This window comes from Anguilla anguilla, chromosome 12, assembly GCF_013347855.1.
Source record: "Anguilla anguilla isolate fAngAng1 chromosome 12, fAngAng1.pri, whole genome shotgun sequence".
NCBI lineage: Eukaryota > Metazoa > Chordata > Actinopteri > Anguilliformes > Anguillidae > Anguilla > Anguilla anguilla.
In genome coordinates, this window is record NC_049212.1 from 65,870 (window position 1) to 88,788 (window position 22,919).

Consider the following 22,919-nt stretch of genomic DNA (forward strand, 5'->3'; position numbering starts at 1 on the left):
TTCAAAAATTAAACAGTTGTAAACTACATAATCTTTAAACAGGTCTTTCACTTTTAAATACATCTGTAAACAGGATATTTAAATAACAATACAGGATCTTCCTATAATAAAACAGAGTCGAAGCTTACACTGTATTAATGAGTGAGTGCACAAGCGCAACATCACCTCACTTGGCAACCTTAGTTGCTATTGCCATCTAGCGAAGATTCTGACAAATTACACTTTTCATCCTCTCAATCAGTAATATGGGAGACACATTTCCCTGGCTTGTACCATACCGAATCGTTTCTTTTTTTTAAGTACTGAAAAAGTGCTGAAGTTCTGGAATACTGTGCAACACTACGTCAGACACATATTCCAATCCACTGCTCAGTTTAGCAGAGAATGCACACTTCAGGGCACCTCAGATACAGATAAAATAATAATACATATTTCAAATAATAAATATGACATTGGAAAAAAAAAAACTAAATTTCAACTTGCCATCCCTACTACCTTCGAGCTGCGTGCAGAGTATCTTATTTATTTTGACATTGGCAGACTACAGCATAAATTGCGTCTTTTGTTTATATTCAATATTAGTAATTGCAGCGAGAAACTGCAGTTGTAGACAAAAGAAAGTTTGTCATATTATGGTAGCAACGGAACGAAGCGGACTATATATATAGGCTATATTTACCGTCATTGTTTTATTATACCAGCGTGTTTTCGCGTGTTTAGGGAGAAATTCAAATACTATCAATAAAAATGGTTTAGTTATTTCTCAGCATAATGATGATGACGATGGGATGATATGAAAAGAATTTTCAACCGTCCACCACGATTTAGCAATGTTCCAAAACTCTCATCATCACTGTTGGATGCATCACAAAAACTATTAGACTAAAGCTTACATTACAGCGTGAAATATCCACATTATATAATACCACTAACCTATTTAAAAACACTCAATTTCAAAAATAACGTATATACCACAATATTTTGAGCAGTAATACTAACATAGCAATATGACATTTTATCTGTGTTCAGTAGTATAGAGACAGAGCCAATAAATCAATGTCCTATCTGCTTCTGTTTTGCTTCAGAAAAGTGTCAGATAGGTCTATCAGCAAACATATGGATTAGCTATGCCCAGAAGTTCTAAATAATAATAGTATTTTCCAAGAAATTGTGAAAAATCGTTGACAACATTTCGTTAGGTGCAGTGCCTTTTAGCTACTGCTAACCCAGAGTGAATGCGTAAGTGAATGCGATGATAATAAAATTGTTAGGTTACGCTGATCGATAAAACGCTATTCCAGAAGCAAACTCAGACATGTTATACATCATTAGAAAGCTAATTCACCTACTGAATAAATGAATTGTCAATCCACCCAGGATGTACTAAAAAGGGCGACAATGCCATAAACAACAGGTGTGGTATTACATACAGCTATTTTTGATGGTACCCAAGCATCACAGATGTGAGTATATTTCAAGAACGGATTGTCCAAGACAGTATATGACCACTCAGTCTCAAAAGGGACATCTCTACGCGTAAAACCAATGGGAAGGTTGTATATTACTTCAATATTTAGTCACAGATATTGACCGCATAATGATATGGTATCATTTTAAAAAATGTTGTCTCGTTTATTTTGTTACTCAGTGAGCAGCATTTTCACTGCCGTATTGGCATATCTTAGGGCTATTGTTGGGTTTATCTTGTTGCTATGATGGAATACAATTTTTGAGTGGTGAAAGAATATTGATATGAATGCACAGATAGATAATTGTCCATTATGAAGTTCAGACCCTCCCCTCAATGATGAAAACTAGACCCGACGATGTTGGATTACTTAGTTGCGTCACCATGGATGTTTTCTAGTCGCTTGCCATAAAGGAGTTTACTAGATGTCGTAACACTCTAGATGTGGAGCTACAGCTCTTCCGCACCACAACTAATAAAAAAGTCCAAATGGCGGGCAAACAATATGGTGGTCCCAAAAGCAAAGTTGTAGAGTACATTCAGATTCATCGGTCGGTAAAGTTTTGTGTTGATCTGACTTATGGTGTGGGAGTTATGGCCTTTGTTATAGCGCCACCATCTGGCCGATATAGGTGATTTGTAGTGCCTGAGTAGTGTGGGGGCCATAAGAACCCACCAGCCATTTGGGTTGCTCTAGGACTAATGGTTGCTGATCCTCAGACACTTTTAGTGGAGAAAAATAAATAAATAAATACATAAATAAATAAATAAAAAATAATAATAATTAAAGCCGCAAGCGGCGTTGGGAGGGGTCCAAGCATTGGCAGCATCGCGCCCCCTATAGAGCGATTTTAAAATGGCTCTGTCCTCATGATCATACACCTTCACCCAACATATCTACTGAATATCATGATGATCGTATAAAATATTGATGACTTATGGCCAATTTTGTGGTAAGAGACGCTGTCGGATGACTTAGTTACGTCGCCGTGGATATGTCCTGGCGCTTCCCGTAAAGGCCTTTACTATGTCGTTAACACTTAGATGGCATGTCGTAACACTTAGATGTATCAAGGAGCTGAGTGCACAAGCGCAAGTCACCTCACTTGGCAACCTTAGTTGCTACTGCCTTCTAGCGAAGATTCTGACAAATTACACTGTTCATCCTCTCAATCAGTAATGCGGGAGACAATTTTCCCTGGCTTTTACATTTGACTCAAAACTACCAAACGTCGGAATATTCTAATACCGAACTGTTTCTTTTTTTTATTTTTTATTTTTTTTAAGTACCAAGAAAGTGCTAAAGTTTTGGTATACCGTGCAACACTATGTCAGACACATATTCCAATCCATTGCTCAGCTTAGCAGAGAATGCACATTTCAGAGCGCCACAGAGACAGATAGAATAATAACACATAAATACACATTTCAAATAATAAATACGACATTGAGAAAAAACGAAAAAAGAGACGGAATATCAACTCGCGATCTGCGTGCTGCGCACAAAGTAGCCTACCGTTTTATTTATTTATACATTGGCAGATAAGAAAAATTTTGGTTACGCTGACCTATAAAACGCTATTCCAAAAGCAAAATCAGACATGTTATGCATCGTTAGAAAGCTTATACTCGCACCTACTGAATAAATTAATTGTCAATCAAGCCAAATTGTACTAAAAAGGGCGACAACACCGTAAGCAACAGGTGTGGTATTACGCACAGCTATTTTTGAACTGCTGTATTGGCATATTTTAGGGCTAATGTCGGGTTTATCTTGTTGCTACGGAATATTGCATTACATTACATTACAGGCATTTGGCAGACGCTCTTATCCAAAGCGACGTACAACAAAATGTATAACCATAACCAGGAACAAGTGTGTCGAAAACCCTAGAGGGCAGTAGCCCACCATTCTAAGTGCAGGGAACAACCGCATAGTTCAACTTGGACCTTGTAGGTTAAACTGATTAACACTAACACAAACAAGACAGCAACAATGCAGTCTATGCAAGCAATAGGTAAGACGAGTTAAGAATAAGACACCTACGAAATAACTACCTAGTTACAACCCTAAGCTTACAGTCAATTTAGAGATTAAATTGAGAATACGATTTCTCTCAGCATAATGACGGATTTAAAGAGTAAATGAACTCACCCGATATTGTCTTCAAATGGACCGTATTATTTATTTCGACATTGGCAGACTACAGCATAAATTGCGTCTTTTGTTTATATTCAATATTAGTAATTGCAGCAAGAAACTGCAGCTGTAGGTCGTTATGTTATGGTAGCAATGAAACGAAGCGGACTATATATGTATTACCGTCATTGTTTCATTATACCAGTGTGTTTTAGTGTGTTTGCACAGAAACTCAGAACCTATCAATAAAATGGTTTAGCTATTTCTCAGCATAAAGACAGATTCAAAGACTAAACAAACTCACCCGATACTGTCAAATGGATGCAGGCTCAAGAAAAGTAATTATTCATCCTCTCAAAAGCCTAGCATGCACTCTGGGTGGCACTGTCTTCCATTGCTGTAAAGTTTACTAGATGTCGTAACACTTAGATTTGGAGCTCCAGCTCTTCCGCACCCCAACTAATAAGAAAGTCCAAATGGCGGGCAAACAATATGGCAGACATAGATGCTCCCAAAAGCAAAGTTGTAGAGCACATTCAGATGCATAGGTCGATTAAGTTTTGCGTTGATCTAACTTATGGTGTGGGCGTTATGGCCTTTTACGCATTACCCTTTGTTATAGCGCCACCATCGGGGCGACATACTTGATTTTTAGTGCCTGAGTAGTGGGGGGCCATAGGAACCCACCTGCCAAAGTTGCTGAGTCTCAGACACTTTTAGTGGAGAAAAATAATAATCCTAACAGATACAATAGGGTTCCACCAGCTTTGCTGCTTGGACCCCTAATAATCCTAACAGATACATAGGGTTCCACCAGCTTCAGCTGCTTAGACCCCTAAACATTTTGGGACCACGCAGACACTGCATCGTTCAGGAAGGAGGCACAAATTAACTCCCAGGGCATAGAGAACCTTGGTCATAAATGTTCAACTGAACCCCAAGACAACAACAAAGGAACTGGTGAAGGAGTTGGAGGCATCGGGTACATCCACCATTAAGAGAATCCTACATTGCCATGGCCTGAAAGGCTGTTACAGAAGGAAGAAGCCCCTACTCCAAGACCAACATACAAAAGCCAGAATTAAGTTTGCAGATGAGCACTAGGATGAAGACCTAGCCTTTTGGAGGAGTGTTCTCTGGTTAGATGAAACAAAAAATGAACAATTTGGCCATAATGATCAGCACTATGTATGGAGGAAAAAGGGTGAGGCCTTTAATCTGAAGAACACCATCCAAACTGTGAAGCATGGGGGTGACAGCATCATGTTGTAGGGGTGTTTTATTCGAAAAGGGACTGGTTCACTTCAGAAAATAGATGGCATCATGTGGAAGGAGGACTATCTAGAAATACTGAAGCAACATCTCCAGACATCAGCTAGAAAGTTAAAACTTGGTTGCAACTGGGTCTTCCAGCAGGACAATGGGCCTCATTCACCAACCATTCTTAAGAAGAATTTTCTTCTTAAAACCCACGTACGCAGTTTTCACGAAGTTTCTGACATTCACCAATGTTTTCTTATTTGGGATTTCTTCTTAGGTAAGAACAGAATCTACGCACACTCAAGAGCACACTTACGCACATTTGAGTGCTGACATGTTTGTGCAAAATAATTGGTTATTGCGTTTTCTTCAATTCTACAGTTGTAAAATATTATAGGATTTAAATTACAATAATATTTTTATAATTTATAATATTTTTTACTAATTATTTTATTAAAATAAAATATACAGATTTTATTTGGTGGGGGGTGACACCAAAATGACCGGCAATAAATTTATTGTGCAGTTTTTCGTGTAGCGACTTTACTCCGATGCAGCTTACTGCCGGTTGATTTAATTAGCGGTATTAATATGATGAGAAGCGCTTTGTTGTTTGCATGCATAACACGCAATTCCTTGCGCTCACGCCCACCAGCATTTATTTTTTTTGCCTCAGATTTTACATCAAACCATTTTTTTCATCAGTTGTGTGCCCTTCTCCGGATACAGCGTTCACTGAACGAGTAATAGCATCCCATGCATCTTTTTTTGTGTTATTTTACATCCACTACTGACGCTACTAAATATGACAGGTGGCTTGCTGTTCACTTCCCACAGCAATGTCTCCACTTCAGAACTACTGAAGTTTTTCTTTCGTTTGGAGTCCGATGCTCCACCGTCTTTAGATTTTCGTTTGGGCATTATTGACTTTGTTCGCTCTCAACTTTTCTTTTCGATTTCTGTGTGTGCATACGGCCCTTCAGTTTCATGTCCTTTTATGGAGATTGGCGGGGTGTTTACCTATGCTAATTAGGAACAACTGGCACGCGCTTTACATTTACGAGGACAATGGGATTCATCATTTTCAGAACACGTGCGAGCAATTCTGCGGTTTAAGAACACGTGGTGAATCTGACGTAGACTTTTCTTAGGATCTTTCTTAAGAACAAATTTAAGGAAAAACTTAGGAAGATATTGGTGAATGAGGCCCAATGATCCTAAGCATACCTCCAAAGTTCTAACAAAATGGCTTAAAGACAACAAAGTGAAAGTATTGGAGTGGCCATCACAAAGCCCTGACCTGAATCCCATAGAATATTTGTGGACTGAACTGAAAAAGCATGTCCCAGCAAGGAGGCCCACAAACTTGATTGAGCTACACCAGTTCTGTCAGGTGGAATGCTCAAAAATTCCTACAAAGTATTGTGGGAGGCTTGTGTAAGGCTACCCCAAGCGTTTGATTCAAGTTAAGTAATTTAAAAGGCAATTAGGTATTATTTTGAAATGACCTCTTATGGAAATAAAGTAGATACCCTAATTGATTTAACACAGGAAATGTATTGTCACATGAAATGTGTGAAGTAGTTAAAAATTTAGTTAGAATTTCTTTTGGCTTCAATTGTATGTAATGAATCGATAAGTATTGTGTTTTGGAATTTATTTGAGACCACAGTGCATGCCGAATATTTTTTCTTTGCTACAGTATACAGAAATATTTCAAAGAATATTTAGATCAACTGTTTTAATCTATTATTAATTATCCAATACATTATGATACATTTAATAGTGAGAATCCTGTTTTAGAAACAATTTACTAGGCATTTCATTACTTTTAGCAAATTTTAAGCAAGATTTTTTAGGTTCGCCAAAGATGTTTATGATGCCTCAATGGTATTATTAAACTTAAGTTAAGTTATTGATATTTATAATTGTCTTCCACCAGTGATTTTAATTATAAACATACCCCATCACAGTAGATATTATTTTGCCAACTGGTAAACCTATTTTTGAGCAATGTCTCTTTTTTGTTTGTTTTGTGATCTTTATCACGTTATGTGAATCTCAGATTTTTGTGACAGTTACATCGCATCACTGTCTTTGTAACTTAGGAGGTGTAGCTAGCCCACACTGCAGCTAGCAAGCTATGTAATGAACAGTGATTGTAATCTAATGGTTCGTGCAAGCCCGCTGCTGTGCCAAGAGTGATTTCTACAAGTACTCTCATTTATTACCGCTTTGAATCAAATATTGAGACATTAACTACACAGTCTGTAGAAATGGAACCCTTTCCTACTGAACAGTTAAGCAAAGTTCTACCTTCTAGCTATTTAGACTTCCTGAATAAGCTGAACCTAAATGATTGTAGTGCAGAAATCTTGAAATTAATTAGTGAGAAGTGCAACCCCTGTGCTGGGTCCCCGTAACCACTGCTCCTGCTTGGTCTTGAATTTCTCCAGGCAAGCCAACCTTGAACTCCTTAGGAATGAGGAACTAAATGGAGAGGTTAGAAACCTTAAACAGCAAAATGGCAGTATCCTGAATGAGCTCCTTTCAGTTAGCAAGAAAGCGATGCAGTATCTAGAAGACTTGCATGCAGCTGAAACAAAGCTCTGCTCTTACAGGGACAAACCAAGTCGACATGGGGACGCATCCAAAACCACCTAACAGTGATGCACTGGAAGTCCCATTTGACAACAGTCCATTGCCTCCTCCACCTTTTTCTGTACACACATCCCCAACTTACAGCATAGGTTCAAACATGGAGACCACCCATCCTCCCTCAATAAGGCAACTTACTGTTTACCTTGCGAACAGGGGAAAGAGGGGTCCAGTTTTGATTCAGGTTTCTCTAGTCAGTATTTGTCTGCATCCTCTGACAGACTTTTCTATCTGTTCGGATCAAAGGTTCCTGACCAATCAGATGGAGGTGCACCTGTAGCTCCTTCCCTGTGCCATTTCCACCTACCTCCTATCACAGGCAGGAAGGAAGGCAGGGAAACCCTCCAGATTTTAATAAAATTTCAGTCTTGCCTACTTTAGATAGACAAACACATGGGAAGGCAGAAGGTCTTCGTTTGAAACACCTTGAGCAGATCGCTAAGGATGTTGATCACTTTGACCCTGAAACCCCCAATTAAAACAGACCTATTTACAGCAAATTAATGATGCTGTCGCCGACCTGACCCAGGCAACTGAACAAGAGAAGCTCAAACTCATCTGGAAGACCTCCTCCAGAGAAATTTGCATGTTCATTGGAGCACAACCTCCCTCCATCTGTGACAATTACTTCGAGCTCTGAGAAGCACTTGTAGCGGAATATTTACCCATGTTTGATTAAGCAACAGCCATGATTCAAGTCATAGCTGTAAAGCATAGTCACACTAAAAGCCCCAGGGAATACTTTAAGCGTTTGAAACATGCATTCTTCCAGGGTAGAAATGGACCTGGTTTAGAGGAAGATCGAGCATTCAAGTCTTTCTTCCCACCCAACCTCCACCCCTGCATCCGAGCCCATGTTGTTTTGTCCACCAAGAAAAAACAGTCAGTGCGTGAACTTCAGTATATGGCCCAAATTGCTTTGGACCCCTTGCGCATTGTGCTGGCAAACACGAGAGTGACAAAGCCAAAGAGAGTCCAAACGCTCCCAGTAACTCCCTAACTATCTCCCAGTGCACAACATCAGAGCCTAAAGCTGGTTTTACACGGTGAAGCTTTCACATAACTAGTTGCAGGTTGCAAATTGCATGAAACATAATTTCCATGCAACTTGACAGTTACATGAAGAAATTCAAAAATAATCAAAGTCCCATGCAACACACTTGATTTAATAGTTTATTTCACTAAGATTAGGAGTTTAATAACCTAAGGCTGGCTTTACACAGTGACACCTTCACGTAACTTTAGTTGCTTGAAACTTAGGTGAAACTAAGTTGAAATTGAGTTGCATGGTGTAAAGCCCTCTGCAACGCACTTGAAACTTGTCTGAAACTCAGCCGCAACAGTTGCAAAACTCTAAACTTTGTGAAACTAGTTTCATGCAACAGCCAATAAAAACGCTGATAATGTGGCCAGGAGATGATGTCAAACTACTGTTGATGTGATATCATTTCAACTGATTGATTTCAACTGGACAACGTGGCTTATCACCAAAATGGACAAAATAATAAAACAGAAGATGGTCTCTTGGACACTTCAGAAGGAGTTTGTACATGATTCCCTTGTTATATTCCCTCCTTTCAAGTCGTACCTAACCCTGCTACTGTATTATCTTCTATCCCAGCATCCACCATGCATTTTCACATCCCCATTCATCCTGACAGACAGTAAAGTGCCGTGAAAAAGTATTTGTTTATTATTGCATATTCTCTTCCCATGGTAAGAATACAAAACACAGGCCCAAGTTACTTAAAAGAATTTAGGAAGCATTGGGTAGTAGCATTGCTTTGGAATACAGCATGTTTCATTTGTGTTAGCTAAGGTAGCCAATATTGTTTTAAGAATAATCCAGTCCAAAAAGAACTAAAATGCGTTCTAGGAACTCATATAGTAATCCAATGAGGAGAGCAGGAAAAGGGTAAAGTTAAGAAGCCTTTATTATAATGGCTAAATAAACTAAAAAGCCAACATGTTTCGATCGAGAACCGATCTTCATCAGGGCATACGTGGCAAACAGGTGAGGCCTTACCTATGTAGACAGTGTATCCAATGGAAAAACAAGGTAGAGATCACATGGTAGAGTAGGCTTACGTGGCAAGCAAGTGAGGCCTTACCTATGCAGACAATGTTTAAACAAGGTAGAGGTCACATGGTGGAGAAAGCTAAGCACAGGAAAGCAAAATGAATGTGAGAAATATATAGGCCTATACACAATGAAAAAAAAATAAATAAAAGTAAACAAATAAATGGATGGAAATATATGTATATGTAGCATGTACATATATGCAAACAATAATAAAATTACAAGATAAAATCACTAAAAAGATATGAAATCAATATCCTCACTAAGGCCTGGATAATTTAGAGCATCAAATGTATGTATCCAAAAAGTGCCCCTTTGGCTGAGTTTTCGTATTCTATCGTCCCCTCTAATGGAGGCTTTAATATGCTCAATGCCTTGAGCGGCACACAACAAAAGTGGTATTGCAATTAATAAAATCTCTCTGTGTGTATGTTTTCTGGGTTTTAAAATCAGTAAAAACTTTAGTTTGCAGCACATTGACACAGTGGTTACAATTCATGCATTTGTATGTGCTAGTTGGTTTCTGAAGCCAAGTCTCTTTTTTCTCCGCTGGGAGGTAACTATGGACAAGCTTGTCCCTCAGTGTGGGAGCGCGTCTGAAAGAAACCAATGGGGGTTCCGGGAAAACATTACGGAGTATCGAGTCACTTTCAGTGATGGACCAATTGGATTTAACAATGCGTTTAATGTGTTCTGCATGGGAACTATATTTAGTAACAAAAAAAGGTTGAGATTGAGAATGTGTGTGACGTGCAGTTTTACTAAGAAGATCAGTACGATTGAGGGAACGTGCTCTGTCGCGCCCCTGCGCAATGACCACAGGTTTGCAGGCTCTGTCCTTGAATCTTTCGGACATAATGTTAGCCTGTTCTTCAAAAACCTCTTCCCTATCGCATATGGCTGCTGGAATTGAGCATAGGTTATATAATTGTTTAGATGCGGGGGGTGAAAAGAATCTGCTCTCAAAATGGTGTTGCGTGATTTTCTAAAAAACATCTTCATCTTTTGAAATAGTAAGATCCAAAAAATCAATGTTGTGAATATTCAATGGACAACTTAATATTCTCATTGATGGGGTTGAGATGTTTATTAAAGTCCAACAACTGATACTCATCTACGTCGAATACAAACAAAAAATCATCAATGTAGCGACCTTACCAAGTAGTGCAATTATAAAAAGGATTAACAGGATTTAAAATATACTCCTTTTCCCATAGACCCAAATATAGGCAAGTGTAATTGGGGGAAATGCAAGAACCGATCGGAACACCAATCTGTTTTTAGTACAATCTGGCTTTATCGACAGTTAATTGATCCAATAGGTGGCAGAATAAGCTTTCTAACCATTTATTATATGTCTAATTTTACTTTTGAAATAGCGTTTTATAGCTCAGCATAACTGGAAGGTGTGTCTCATTATAGTTGCATTATGCATTCAGTCTGTGGTAGCAGTAAAAGACACTGCACGGGGTAAAATTTTATCGATGGCTTTCGTTATTTCTTGGAAAATACTATTATTCTTGAGAGCATGGCTAAGGCATATGTTTGCTGATAGACCTAGCTGATATACTGTTTTCTGGGCTAAGTTAGAACTGGGGAGCGACAGGATTAATTCTGTCTCAGTCTCTTCTTCTGAACACAGATAAGATTTCATCATCAAAATGTAAGTGTTACTGCTGAAAACATTTCGGTTTTATATGTCATTTTTGAAAGTGAGTGTCTTTAAATAGGTTAGCGGTATTTTAGAATGAGGATATTTCACACTGTAACGTAATCGGTCGTTGGTTTGCTTGTAGTTTGTGTTTAATGTATGTACCAGATATGACCTCAACTGGAACACTGCCAAAACGTGGTGCACGGTTGAATATTGTTTTAATGTGGTCCCACCCCTATACATGAAAACATCACATACTGTAGACTAGAGTACAGAAAACATACAAGAGTTAATGATCACACACTTAGGTACTGTACCACAGTATGATAATATTTTTTAAATCTGATATCAATGTTTCACCTTAAACCTTCATAAGGGGCACATGTATATGCTTTATAATGGAAAAAAGAAACATTTTATTAATTTTGGATAGATTCTGGAAGATTCCTGAAAGACATCCAGAATCTCTCCAAAATTAATAGGACATGTATAGTTTAACCTGGTGTATATTTGCAATCTCTCAGTATTTCATTGCAGACTAAACTAGACATACCGCCTCACGATTGTATGCCTCCACCAACAAGTAGCCAGTTTGTATATAAAATGTCATCACTTCATCATTTTATCCTATTAGACATTTGTGTGAAATTGTGTCATAATTAGCGTATGAATTCTTGTGACTTGGGCCAAAAACATGTTTTTTGACCTTGACCACCAAAATCTAATCAGTTCATCCTTGAGTCCAAGTGGATGTGTGTGCCAAATTTGAAGAAATTCCCTCAAGGCATTCCTGAGACATCGCGTTCACGAGAATCGAGACGGAAGGACGGACAACCCAAAAACATAATCCTCTGGCCACGGCTGTGCCTTCGCGGAGGCATAAAAAGAACAAATTTAGATTTTTTGCCTAGACAACTGAATTTGTGGCACTTTAGTTCACATTCATAATTTAAGAAGAAGTAATCTAAGTTAGTATTGTAAATGGTACAAATGTCTTGGTTCATTTAAGCCATTTTTCAAGTCTCAATGCTCACATCTGGAGTTATAAAGCTTTAAATAGGGTACCCCCTAAATGGGCAAGGATTGGCCAGATTTGGCATGAGCGCTAAGGGGTAAACAATGATAACATTTCATCATTGCTATGCAAGTATTACTGCTCAAAATATTTCGGTTATATACGTTATTGTTGAAATTGAGTGTCTTTAAATAGGTTAGTGGTATTTTATAATGATGATGTTTCACACTGTAATAAAAGCATTCGTTGGTAGTTTAGTAGTTTTTGTGATGCATGCAACAGTGATGACGTAAGAGTTGGAACATTGCCAGAACGTGGTAATGTTTTCATGTTGTCCCAACCCCATACCCTAAAACATACGAGAGTACAGAGTACAGAAATACATATGAGTTAATTATTACAAATTTAGGTACTGTACTGAATTGTGTGACAATGTTTTTGCATTATTTTTTAATCTGATATCAATGTTTCATCTTAAACCTTCCTAAGGGGCACATTTATATGATTTATAATGGACACAATTTTTGCATTTTATGGGGTTGCATTTTATTCATTTTTGGAGAGATTTTGGATATGTTTCTGTCCCTAGATATTTTAGACCACTGTACTCATGGAAAGCTTCTAATTCCCACTTGAATGGACAGTACATTAGTCAAATTTGCAGACGATACAAAATCGGAAGGCCCGCTAATAGTTTGGAATCTATTAAAGTAATCAAAGATGATTTAAATAAAATCCAGAAGTGGGCAGAAACCTGGCAAAAGAAATTTAATATAGCCATATATGAAGTTCTGCATGTGGGAAATAAAAACAATATGTACACACAATGTTTCAGAGGTACTCAAATCATCAACACGAGAGAACATAACATAATTTTGATGTTGTACTCTGCAAAAGCACTATAATAATTAAATCAATCACCTTTTGTTGGTCCCTGCTTCCATCCATTGGTGTCTCCTGGTCTCTGTCATGGGTAGGAGGGCTCCTCTTGGGTTCAAAGGCCTCTTGTAAGTATGCTCTGTCTAGCTGTGACAAAACTGTTGGGTGTCTCACTTTCTCAGCGGATACGCATAGTGGGTCAGTACATTCATTATCCGCTGTCACACAGAGTTCAAAGCCATGTTCTTCCAATATGGCTGATGACTCATAACTCTCTCTCCATTCCTTCCTCTCACCGTCAGTAGACTGTAGGAATGATGCAGAGTCAACCAGGAATGGATCTAGCAGGTGAGGGGCACAATGCTTCAGAGAGGAACAGGCTCCCTCATCCACCAGTATACTTTCACTTCCAGTTTTCTGAAAGGCAAAAATTAACTTCTTTATAATTCAGTGTACACATAAAGTTTAACAAAGTATTTGATACTCAGTAGGGGATATATCAGCAGTCCATCTGGCTCTATTTTCCGGTCGGTGCATGCCGCATTGTGAGCCACTTCACAGGCAAAGTGGTCTTTTCATCATGGATTCTCATACGGTGAAGCTGTTTGGTAATTTCTTGACACACAGTGTGAGAGGAGAGCAGTTGTTGGGTGAGTCAAGATTGAGCAGAGCATTGCAATTTTGGTATTAACCTAGTCTGCAACTTGAGCCCACACCACCCGCCTCAGCCCAACCCACAGCCCAAGTCTATGGTGCTAGTTGCAGTCCAGCATAACAGCATGTTGCTTTTTTTGGAGCTTTCCCATGCAATATATGTATGATTATACCCTATTCAAAAGCCAATCAACAATTCCTTTTGATCATATGCTGTCAACTTACATAAATAAGATATAAATCCTCAAGCAGGAAAAATGCATTCTTTAATACCTGTATTTATTATTGTTTTTAGTTTTTTATGGCTGTTCTTAAGATAAACTGTGGTCCCTGGACGCAATGTTCCTTTTTTTTTTTAACACCCGTCTGTAATCAGAAGAATGTCATAATTACGATTATCAATATATGCTGTTCAATCGGTTGTGTTGTACCAATTGATGGTGTTGAAAGAAAAAGGCAGCTTTGGTGACTGCATTAACTCACATTAGTGATTTTTGTATATTCAAAAATATTATTCTGTCCAAATGTCTGATTGCATGCTTAATTATTCATAATGTATGAGCATAATATCAATGCATACTGTTGCAAGATAAAATCATTCTTCAATAGTTGTTGATTTGGCCGTTTAAATATACAACAAAGCTTGTTCCTGTATGGGCTATTTCAGTATATGATGGGACTTTGTTTCATTATAATATAAAAGACAGAAGACACATTTTTCTACCTATCCGAACATTTAAGTGTCAACCTGTAGACTTTCCGAAGCTATCATTACAATTTCATACCCTTTCTGGCCTAAAACAATAGGACTAAATAATTAAGCTTACTTAGTTATTGATTTTAGACACAGGCCTCAGAAGTCTGATGTAACACAGAGCAAAACCTTTACCCATATAGACATTTCCAGATGAAAGGAGAATATTTCTGTGCAGAAAATGAATGGGAGTGTATGCACATTTCTCTTAAATGGCACTGGATCCACTGAATTCCGATGAAGCTTCCAAGTAAAATAAATATTTTAAGTTAACACTGCCGCAAATGTTGTTTACATCACAGCTAGCGTGGGAGCTTTTCAAGCCTTTTCAAGGCTACCATTAGCCAGCAAAAAGTTTAAAGAAAGTACTTGAATGGGAACTGCAAATGAGAACAGCAAGAATACCAACAAAGTTATTTACAATGAAATATATATATTGCCGGACAAGTAAGGATTAATTAAGAATATGTTTCTTTTCTGAATCCAGCGGTTCCAACAGTCAATGTCTTTGTTAAGATGTTCAGCACTCTGAATACTGAACCAAGCGATATTGCGTGCTAGAACCCCTCACTTAACCTACATGTAAAATATATTTTATTTGATTTAATTTAATAATTATGTTTAAAATTAGAATTATCAATTAAATCGCTGAATTCTTTGATAGGTCAGTTTGATAGATTGTCTGCCTAGATTAGGGTATCAGTGGATTTTATATTGCCCCAATCACATTTTCTTTGTGATTCTTAAGATTTTCTTCTTATTCACTGATTGCCTCTCTAAGGCCAAAATCTAAACACTACATATCCTACAATATAACTGTAGAAAATATTACTACATTAACGGATAACAGAAAATTGCTTAAAACACATGAATGGTAGCTGGAAATATAGCCCTGCATGTGATTTTGAAATTGCGTGAGGGGTCGCTACCCACTTAGCTGTTAGTAATTTGTTCATTTACATAGATTTTTTTAGATTATAAAAAATGAGTGAAAAGCATTTTTATATATACACTGCCTGGCCAAAAAAAAAGCGCACACTAATATTTCGTTGGACCGCCTTTAGCTTTGATTACAGCGCGCATTCGTCATGGCATTGTTTTGACAACCTTATGCAACGTCACAACATTTATTTCCATCCAGAATTGCATATTGACGACGGGAAAGTCAAACCACTCCGTAAAGTCTTCTCCAGCACATCCCGAAGACTTTCAATGGGGTTAAGGTCAGGAATTTGGTGGCCAATTCATGTGTGAAAATGATTCCTCATGCTCCCAAAACCAGCCCGATGAATCTTGGCATTGTCGTCCTGGAATATGCACGTGCCGTCAGGGAAGAAAAAATCCATTGATGGGATAACCTGGGCATTCAATACATTCAGGTACTCAGCTGACTTCATTTTATTGGGGCATAACGTTGCTGAGCCTAGACCTGACCAATTGAAGCAACCCCAGATCATAACACTGCCTCCAGAGGCTTGTACAGTAGGCACTGTCCAAAAAAATTCAAACGGCGACTTTTTTTTTTGGCCAGGCGGTGTACAATCTGATCTGGAGTCCCAGAAATACTACCAAATCCCAAGTGAATGACGACCTGACTTCTGAGGCCCATTACACCTTGTTTATTATTAGCGTGATGCTTTATCAATATCAATACAAAATCGATGTTCAAACAGCAGTGGTAGACTATGGGAAGTGGCAGTACCCCCTAGGCACTTTGCACCCCGCTCTTAAAGGGAATTTAAAGAGGTCTTTTGAGTGAATCATGAGTGAATCCAGCTGCAACACACCCACTAATAATATATTCAGCATAATCCAGGCCATTTTCCACGAGCCGTGCACTTTGAGCTGTGTGCTCCTTGCCTCGGGTCATGATAATTCCAAGATTCAACAGCCACACCCAATGCGGCCACACGCTGCACCCATTGACTGTGCCAATGCGCCATGTGACACTGATTCCAGAAAATATAGCCCATTGTTCGATATATTGCTCTTGAGCATTCTAATTTGCCATTTCATTGTTCATGTTCATTATTGAATTGGGGTGGCAGGTATGCCATCCAGCCAAGTTATGCCTTGGCGGGACATGCCCCATACTTATACAGCACCAAGAGTCTGGCATTTTTCAGGGTTCCCCACAGAAATAACTGCAAGAGCCACAGACACTCATCCCTTAAAAACATTAATTTCTGTACATTCTAACACCATTTCAACAGACAGAATTCATAAACAACTTCCTATGTCCACACGATGAAGCCCCAGACTAAGGGGATTTTGCGTTTTCTCCTTCGTCTTTTTACTGCCAGAAATGCTCCTAGCCCATAAAGAATATGACTCCCCATTGGACATGTATACCTACACCACCCAATCCTTCATCTTCACCAGCCAATCAAAATCTCACATACACATGCAAAATGGACTTATATCTTTTTCCCCCAAGAACATTTCCAGCATCCACAGCTAGCCAGTTCATGGCTCAGTGGTAATATCGTGGTCTATGGATTTTTGAGTCAGAGGATCAAATCCCGACTGAAGCAAATTCATAAACATGCTTTTTTTCTCACTAATAACTGTCTATCACTTCTTAACTACTGATTTTGCACCACAACACCGAATGTATAGACTGCATTAAGACATACCATCTACCGGATTCAGCCGGAGTTCAGCTGTGCTTCCTGGCCTGTCTTCTTTAAAACCACAGACACATTTCACCAATACAATTCACATTCTTGGACAGTTACTTGACAGTGGCGCACTGCCAATGTTTTTAACTGGAAAGCGTAAGGTTGTACGATCAAATCCCAACTTGCTGTCAGGCAGATATTTTCATATCTTACACTAACATTTTTTTACACTTATATTTGCTAACTGATAATTGTCTATTGCTTTTGAACTATTGTTTTTGCACTTATCAGAATCTTCAATGCACGTGTTTAAAGTCACTCACAGCAAGTTATATGTATTTTATGACGGCAAAAGTATTGGTTTTCTTAACAAGTTACACCAGCTGACCACTGTGCCGTTTCTACTAACTATATTTCTTCACTAGGCTAGAAAACGTTCTCATCAGCAAACGCCACGTTTCTACCCAAATACAAACAATTATTAAGTATGTACTGTCTGCAACACCGCATTAAAACATTACATTTAAAAACATGACTCATTCATAATTATAACTACTAGTAGTGAATGTGAGAAAAGTGCATTTGTACAGTAGTTTTCCTACACAATTTCAAGTGTTACTTCAACAACTATTTTACCACAATTTCCAACTCTATTTACTGATGTCTTTCCCATACATCTAAATGCAGTTGTCACTTTAGTCACTGTTCCAACTGAATAACCAGCCAGTTGAGCAGTCTTTTTTGACTGAAGGTCCTGCCAGCCGTGTCCCAATAAGTCACTTTAATCTTTTCCTCTTGAAGTCAACTGGGCCTGCTCATTTTAGTTTTTCGGATTTGTTAATTAATTTTGTAAGATTACAAAGGCAACCAAAACAAGTTATTCACACCTTAGAAACAAGTCAACTACGCAAAATAATGGTTATAAATGTATACTGGTGATCTTCAATGGAAGAAAATCACATATAGGCATTTTTTTCAGTCTCATTCTTTCATCATTTCATGGAGATAAAGTGCCGTGAAAAAGTATTTGACCCTTTCCTGATTTCCTCTATTATTGCATATTTGTCAGACCGCAAACTTCTGATATTTAGACAAAATGTAATATCAGACAAAGGGAAACTAAGTAAACACAAAATGCATTAAAAATGTATTATTTTGTTTATTTATATGAAAAAAGTTATCAAACACCCATATCGCATTTTGGGAAAGGGAGGACTGAGTAAAATGTGTTTATGTTCTAAATCTGGTGTTTTTTAAGAGCTCTTAACGTTAAGACCCTCGTTTAACACATTTACACATTAAAGTTGCCTTATGTTGTTGGAAGCAGGGCTAACGGTGTTATGATTAAATGATTCATGGTTTTTGCTTCTTTATAAAAATACCATACATGAATATATTAGGACGCAATCTGCTGAAGCTACTGAATACCTCTAAAACATGGAAGTTTACTTCTGCTTCTAGCAACAGAGGTGCTATTTGCAGATAAATTACTATTTAATCCAGCCAGTTGCAATCTCCAGCTTCAGGCAAAATATTTTCATGTGACAAAACCAAACTGTGTTGGTTTCTGCTTGAGCTGCTTACAGAAATGTACAGGGTTACAAACTCATCAGGGGTGAAAAAGGTGACAAAGATGCCCCCCAAAGAACATTTTTTAAATATCAGCTTTAAAATGTGGATTTACAGCCAATTTTAGCATGAAGATATAGGGAAAAACTCACCCTAGAATTAATGTTATCTTACTGCTACAAAAGTCATGTAAGGGGGACATCAGTTCAGGGCACTTAAAAAAATTAACGTACATTGTATTTTTTATAATGGCAATATGGTGTGGCAAGGTGTGTTCAATCACACATTATTTAACTGACTAGTACTGACTAGTTTAACTTAAGGCACAGTGGTGGCTGCTGAGCTGAGGAGGCAGAAAACTTCTCCTGATTATTAGTCTTGACTTTCAATCATTTTCCTTGATTAAGGGTGCCCACGGTCTGAATAATTAAATTGTAGATAAACAGTTTCCTTCATCACGCCATGCTATGAAGATCAAATAAATTCAAAATAAATTAGAACTCAAAAATGTCATCTAACCTACAGGTACTCGTTCAAATGACAAAATCTGCGTATTACAGATCTTTGCCATGAACACTGTCGGAGTGTGTATATGTTTATCCAGTTTCTAATACGCTAATGTCGATTGAAATGTGCATGCAAATTTTTTTTCCCCGATGCAAATAGAATGTTTTTCTCATCTAAACTAATTGAGGAAACTGTCTCTATCATATTTAGTAATTTGTCATTTCTAATCAAGCACAATAATTAAAAACAAGTTGACACTAATAATAATGTTAATCAGTTGAGCCGCCATGGCCTTACTAAATTTAGCTTGGCTCAACGTTTCCATAACTGGACTTTCCAAAATGGGTCTAACTCCCCTTTCCCAAATGCATGAATTGATTCGAATAACTAAACAGTGGCTAGAACCAGACAAGAAAAGCAGCAGCCATCATAGAAACCCTGGTGATGGACCGTTATCTAAGAGCTCTGCCTTACGAGGCCAAGAAGATAATCAGTCACCAGAAGTTAACAACAGCCATGGACTTAGTAGAAGCAGTAGAGCAGTACCAGGGTACCTCAGAGATGCTCTGCCCAGCCCGTAAAGAGCCTACCGCTTCCAACTAAGTGTGCCCCGTCAAAAAGGTCCCAAACCAGCCTGCCCTCACTCCAGCCCACCAAATTGGGTTTTTAATCACCCTGTGCAGCAACGAGGATTCCTGAACCCAGAGTCTTGCCAGTGCTGTCGCTGTGGTGCGTGGGGCCATATCTCATGGCAGTATGAAAAGCCTGATGAGCCAATGCCCACAGCAGAACCGCCAGCAGCCCACATGTTAACTTTGCTGGCCTACTGGGGGAAAGTAGAGACCGTAGACCAACGTGCTGAGTAACTGTGAATCAGCGGGATGTAGAAGCCTTACTCGATTCCGGAAGTGCCAGGACCCTGGTCCAGGAGTCCGTGCTGGAGGCATCTTCCCCTGCTCAAGGCGATTCAGTTTCAGTTATTTTGTTCATGGAGACACCCGCGAGTACCCCACAACTGTGGTGAAGCTAATCACTACTAAGGGCTCCTTTAATGTTGAGGTGGGAGTAATCAAGACACTTCCAGTTCCAGTCCTGATTGGGCGTGACTGGCCAGCCTTTCCAATGCTGTGGAGGAAAGCCCAAAAGTTGGGAATCCCAGAAACGTAAGTACCGAAATTGTACCATGAGTAAAACCTGAATTAATCTTGCCGAACCATGCTCTTCCCCACCCGTTTTAGCCTAAGCCTTTGCAGGGGACTTTAGAGGCGCTGAATCGGCCCCAGGAGAATCGTGCGACTCAGAACAACAACCGGGACCAAGTGAAGATGAAGCTGTTGGCCCTGGAGAAATGCCACCCCTTAAAGGTCAGTACAGAACAGCTCAGTTACAGGACCCCACCCTTGGTAATGCATTAAGAAATGTCTAGGTCCTAGAGGGATCTTTAGTGGAAACCAGGTTAACACCTTCATATCCTCACTTTGCAGTGAAAGATGGCCTCTTGTATCAGGTAGTAAAAATTAATTACAAAGTCATCGAGCAACTTCTTATACCCCAATCTCATCGCTCAACATTTCTGCAGCTAGCACACACTCACTTGCTGGGAGCCCACTTGGGGGTAGAGAAAACAAAGGAAAGATTATTGCAGAGGTTATTTTGGCTAGGAGTACACAAGGAGGTAGAGAACTACTGCTGCAGTTGCCCAGATTGCTAGGTCACCGCCCCAAAACTGACTTACGAGAACCCCCTGGTCCCTTTGCCTATCATAGAAAGCCCATTTGAAAGGATGGGAATGGATGTTGTGGGTCCACTCCCAAAGAGTGGATGCAAGCAGACACCAGTACATCTTGGTGCTAGTAGACTACGCCACCCGGTATCCAGAAGCCGTCCCCTTAAGAAAGGCAAATGTTAAACAAATAGCAAAAGAACTGTTTCTCTTCAGCAGTCGGGTAGGGATTCCAAAAGAGATTCTTACCGACTAAGGGAGCCCCTTTATGTCCAGGGTCAGGGAGTTGTGTGCTCTTTTGCAAGTGAAACAGGTGAGAACCTCGGTGTACCACCCCCAGACGGATGGGTTAGCGGAGAGATTTAACAAGACTCTCAAAGCCATGCTGAGGAAGGCTATCGACAAAGAAGGAAGAAACTGGGACCAGCTTCTGTTTGCGGTAAGAGAAGTCCCTCAGTCTTCCACGGGTTACTCACCCTTTGACTTGTTGTATTCCCACAAACCCAGGGGTCTTCTAGACATAGCCAAGGAGACTTAGGAGGAACAACCCTGTCCTCATCGTACCATGATTAAACATGTGGGGGCGATTCGAGATGCGAGGGTGGCCGCTGTGATTCCCATTGTGAAGGAGCACATGAAGAAAGTGCAGAGAGATCAGAGTACAGCTTATAACAGAGCTGCCCAAACCAGAGAATTCAAACCGGGAGACAGAGTCCTAGTTCTGGTCCCCACAGTGGAATGCACGTTCTTGACCACCTGGCAGGGACCATTTGAAGTGATTGAAAAGATTGGTGAAGTCAATTACAAAGTACGGCAAACGGGGAAGAGGAAAGAGCATGATCGATAGGCGTTGTTCAATCGTCTTCCCCCCAGAGAGCCAAAAGAACCTGCCCGGGACGAAGTGCAGTTTGGCCCAGACCTCGCCCCTCACCAATTGCAGCAAGCAAAGGATCTAGTGGACGGTAATCAGAATGTCTTTTCATCCCTCCCGGCCTGCACCCACCTTTAGAACATTTAATACGCACCCAGCCAGGAAAACCGGTGAACTAAAAGCCATATCGGGTACCAGAGGCCCGCAAAAAAACTGACTGATGAGGAGGTAAGGAAGATGTTGGAGCTAAATATAATTGAAAAGTCCAAGAGTGCCTGGTCCAGCCCCATTGTCCTTGCAGCCAATCTGGACAACACAGTACGCTTCTGTAATGATTTTAGAAAAGTAAATGAAGTCTGAATTTGATGCATATCCTATGCCTTGGGTCGATGATCTAATTGAAAGCCTTGGCAAGGTACGAATCATAACCACCCTTGATCTCACAAAGGGGTATTGGCAGATTCCCTTGTCTGCCGAATCAAAGGAGAAGACTGCCTTTGCCACTCCTGGAGGCCTCTGGCAATACCAGGTGATGCCCTTTGGGCTGTTTGGAGCTCCTGCCACCTTCCAGTGCTTAATGGATCAGGTAAACCCCATCAAGAATATGCATCTGCCTATTTAGACAATGTTGTGATTCAGAGCCCAGACTGGGAAAGCCACTTACCTCGTGTGCAGAAGGTTCTGGAGTCCCTCCGACAAGCAGGCTTGACGGCGAATCCCACAAAATGTAAACTGGTCTTCAGTGAGACGTACTACTTTGGGTACACCATCGGGCGGGGCCTCATCAAACCCCAGGAGGCAAAACTGTGCTATCCAGGACTGGCCAAACCCATTGACAAAGAAGCAGGTGAGATCATTTTTGGGCCTTGAAAATTATTATAGATGATTGATCCCTGACTTTGCTATGGTAGCTGCCCCTCTCACAGAACTGACAACAAAGAAACACTCCCGGATGGTGAAATGGACCCCGGCGGCAGAAGAAGCATTTGGCCACCTGAAAAGGGCCTTGTGTTCAAAACTGGTCCTTACTGCCCTCAACTTCAGTAAGGAGTTTGTAGTCCAGGCA

The 22,919-nt window shown here is 39.6% G+C and overlaps 1 protein-coding gene across 5 annotated transcripts in view; it reads right to left on the reverse strand.

The window, feature by feature from the left end:
- entr1 (endosome associated trafficking regulator 1) overlaps window positions 1–22,919 on the reverse strand; it is a 62,578-nt gene that overhangs the window by 22,985 nt on the left and 16,674 nt on the right. For 4 of the 5 annotated variants that reach the window (XM_035385892.1, XM_035385890.1, XM_035385893.1 and 1 more), the window contains one exon: window positions 13,197–13,571. The exons of the other annotated variant lie outside the window; for it this stretch is intronic. In XM_035385892.1, the coding sequence (XP_035241783.1) occupies window positions 13,197–13,571 (375 nt within the window). The remainder of the gene's footprint in view (window positions 1–13,196; window positions 13,572–22,919) is intronic. 5 annotated transcript variants of the gene reach the window in all.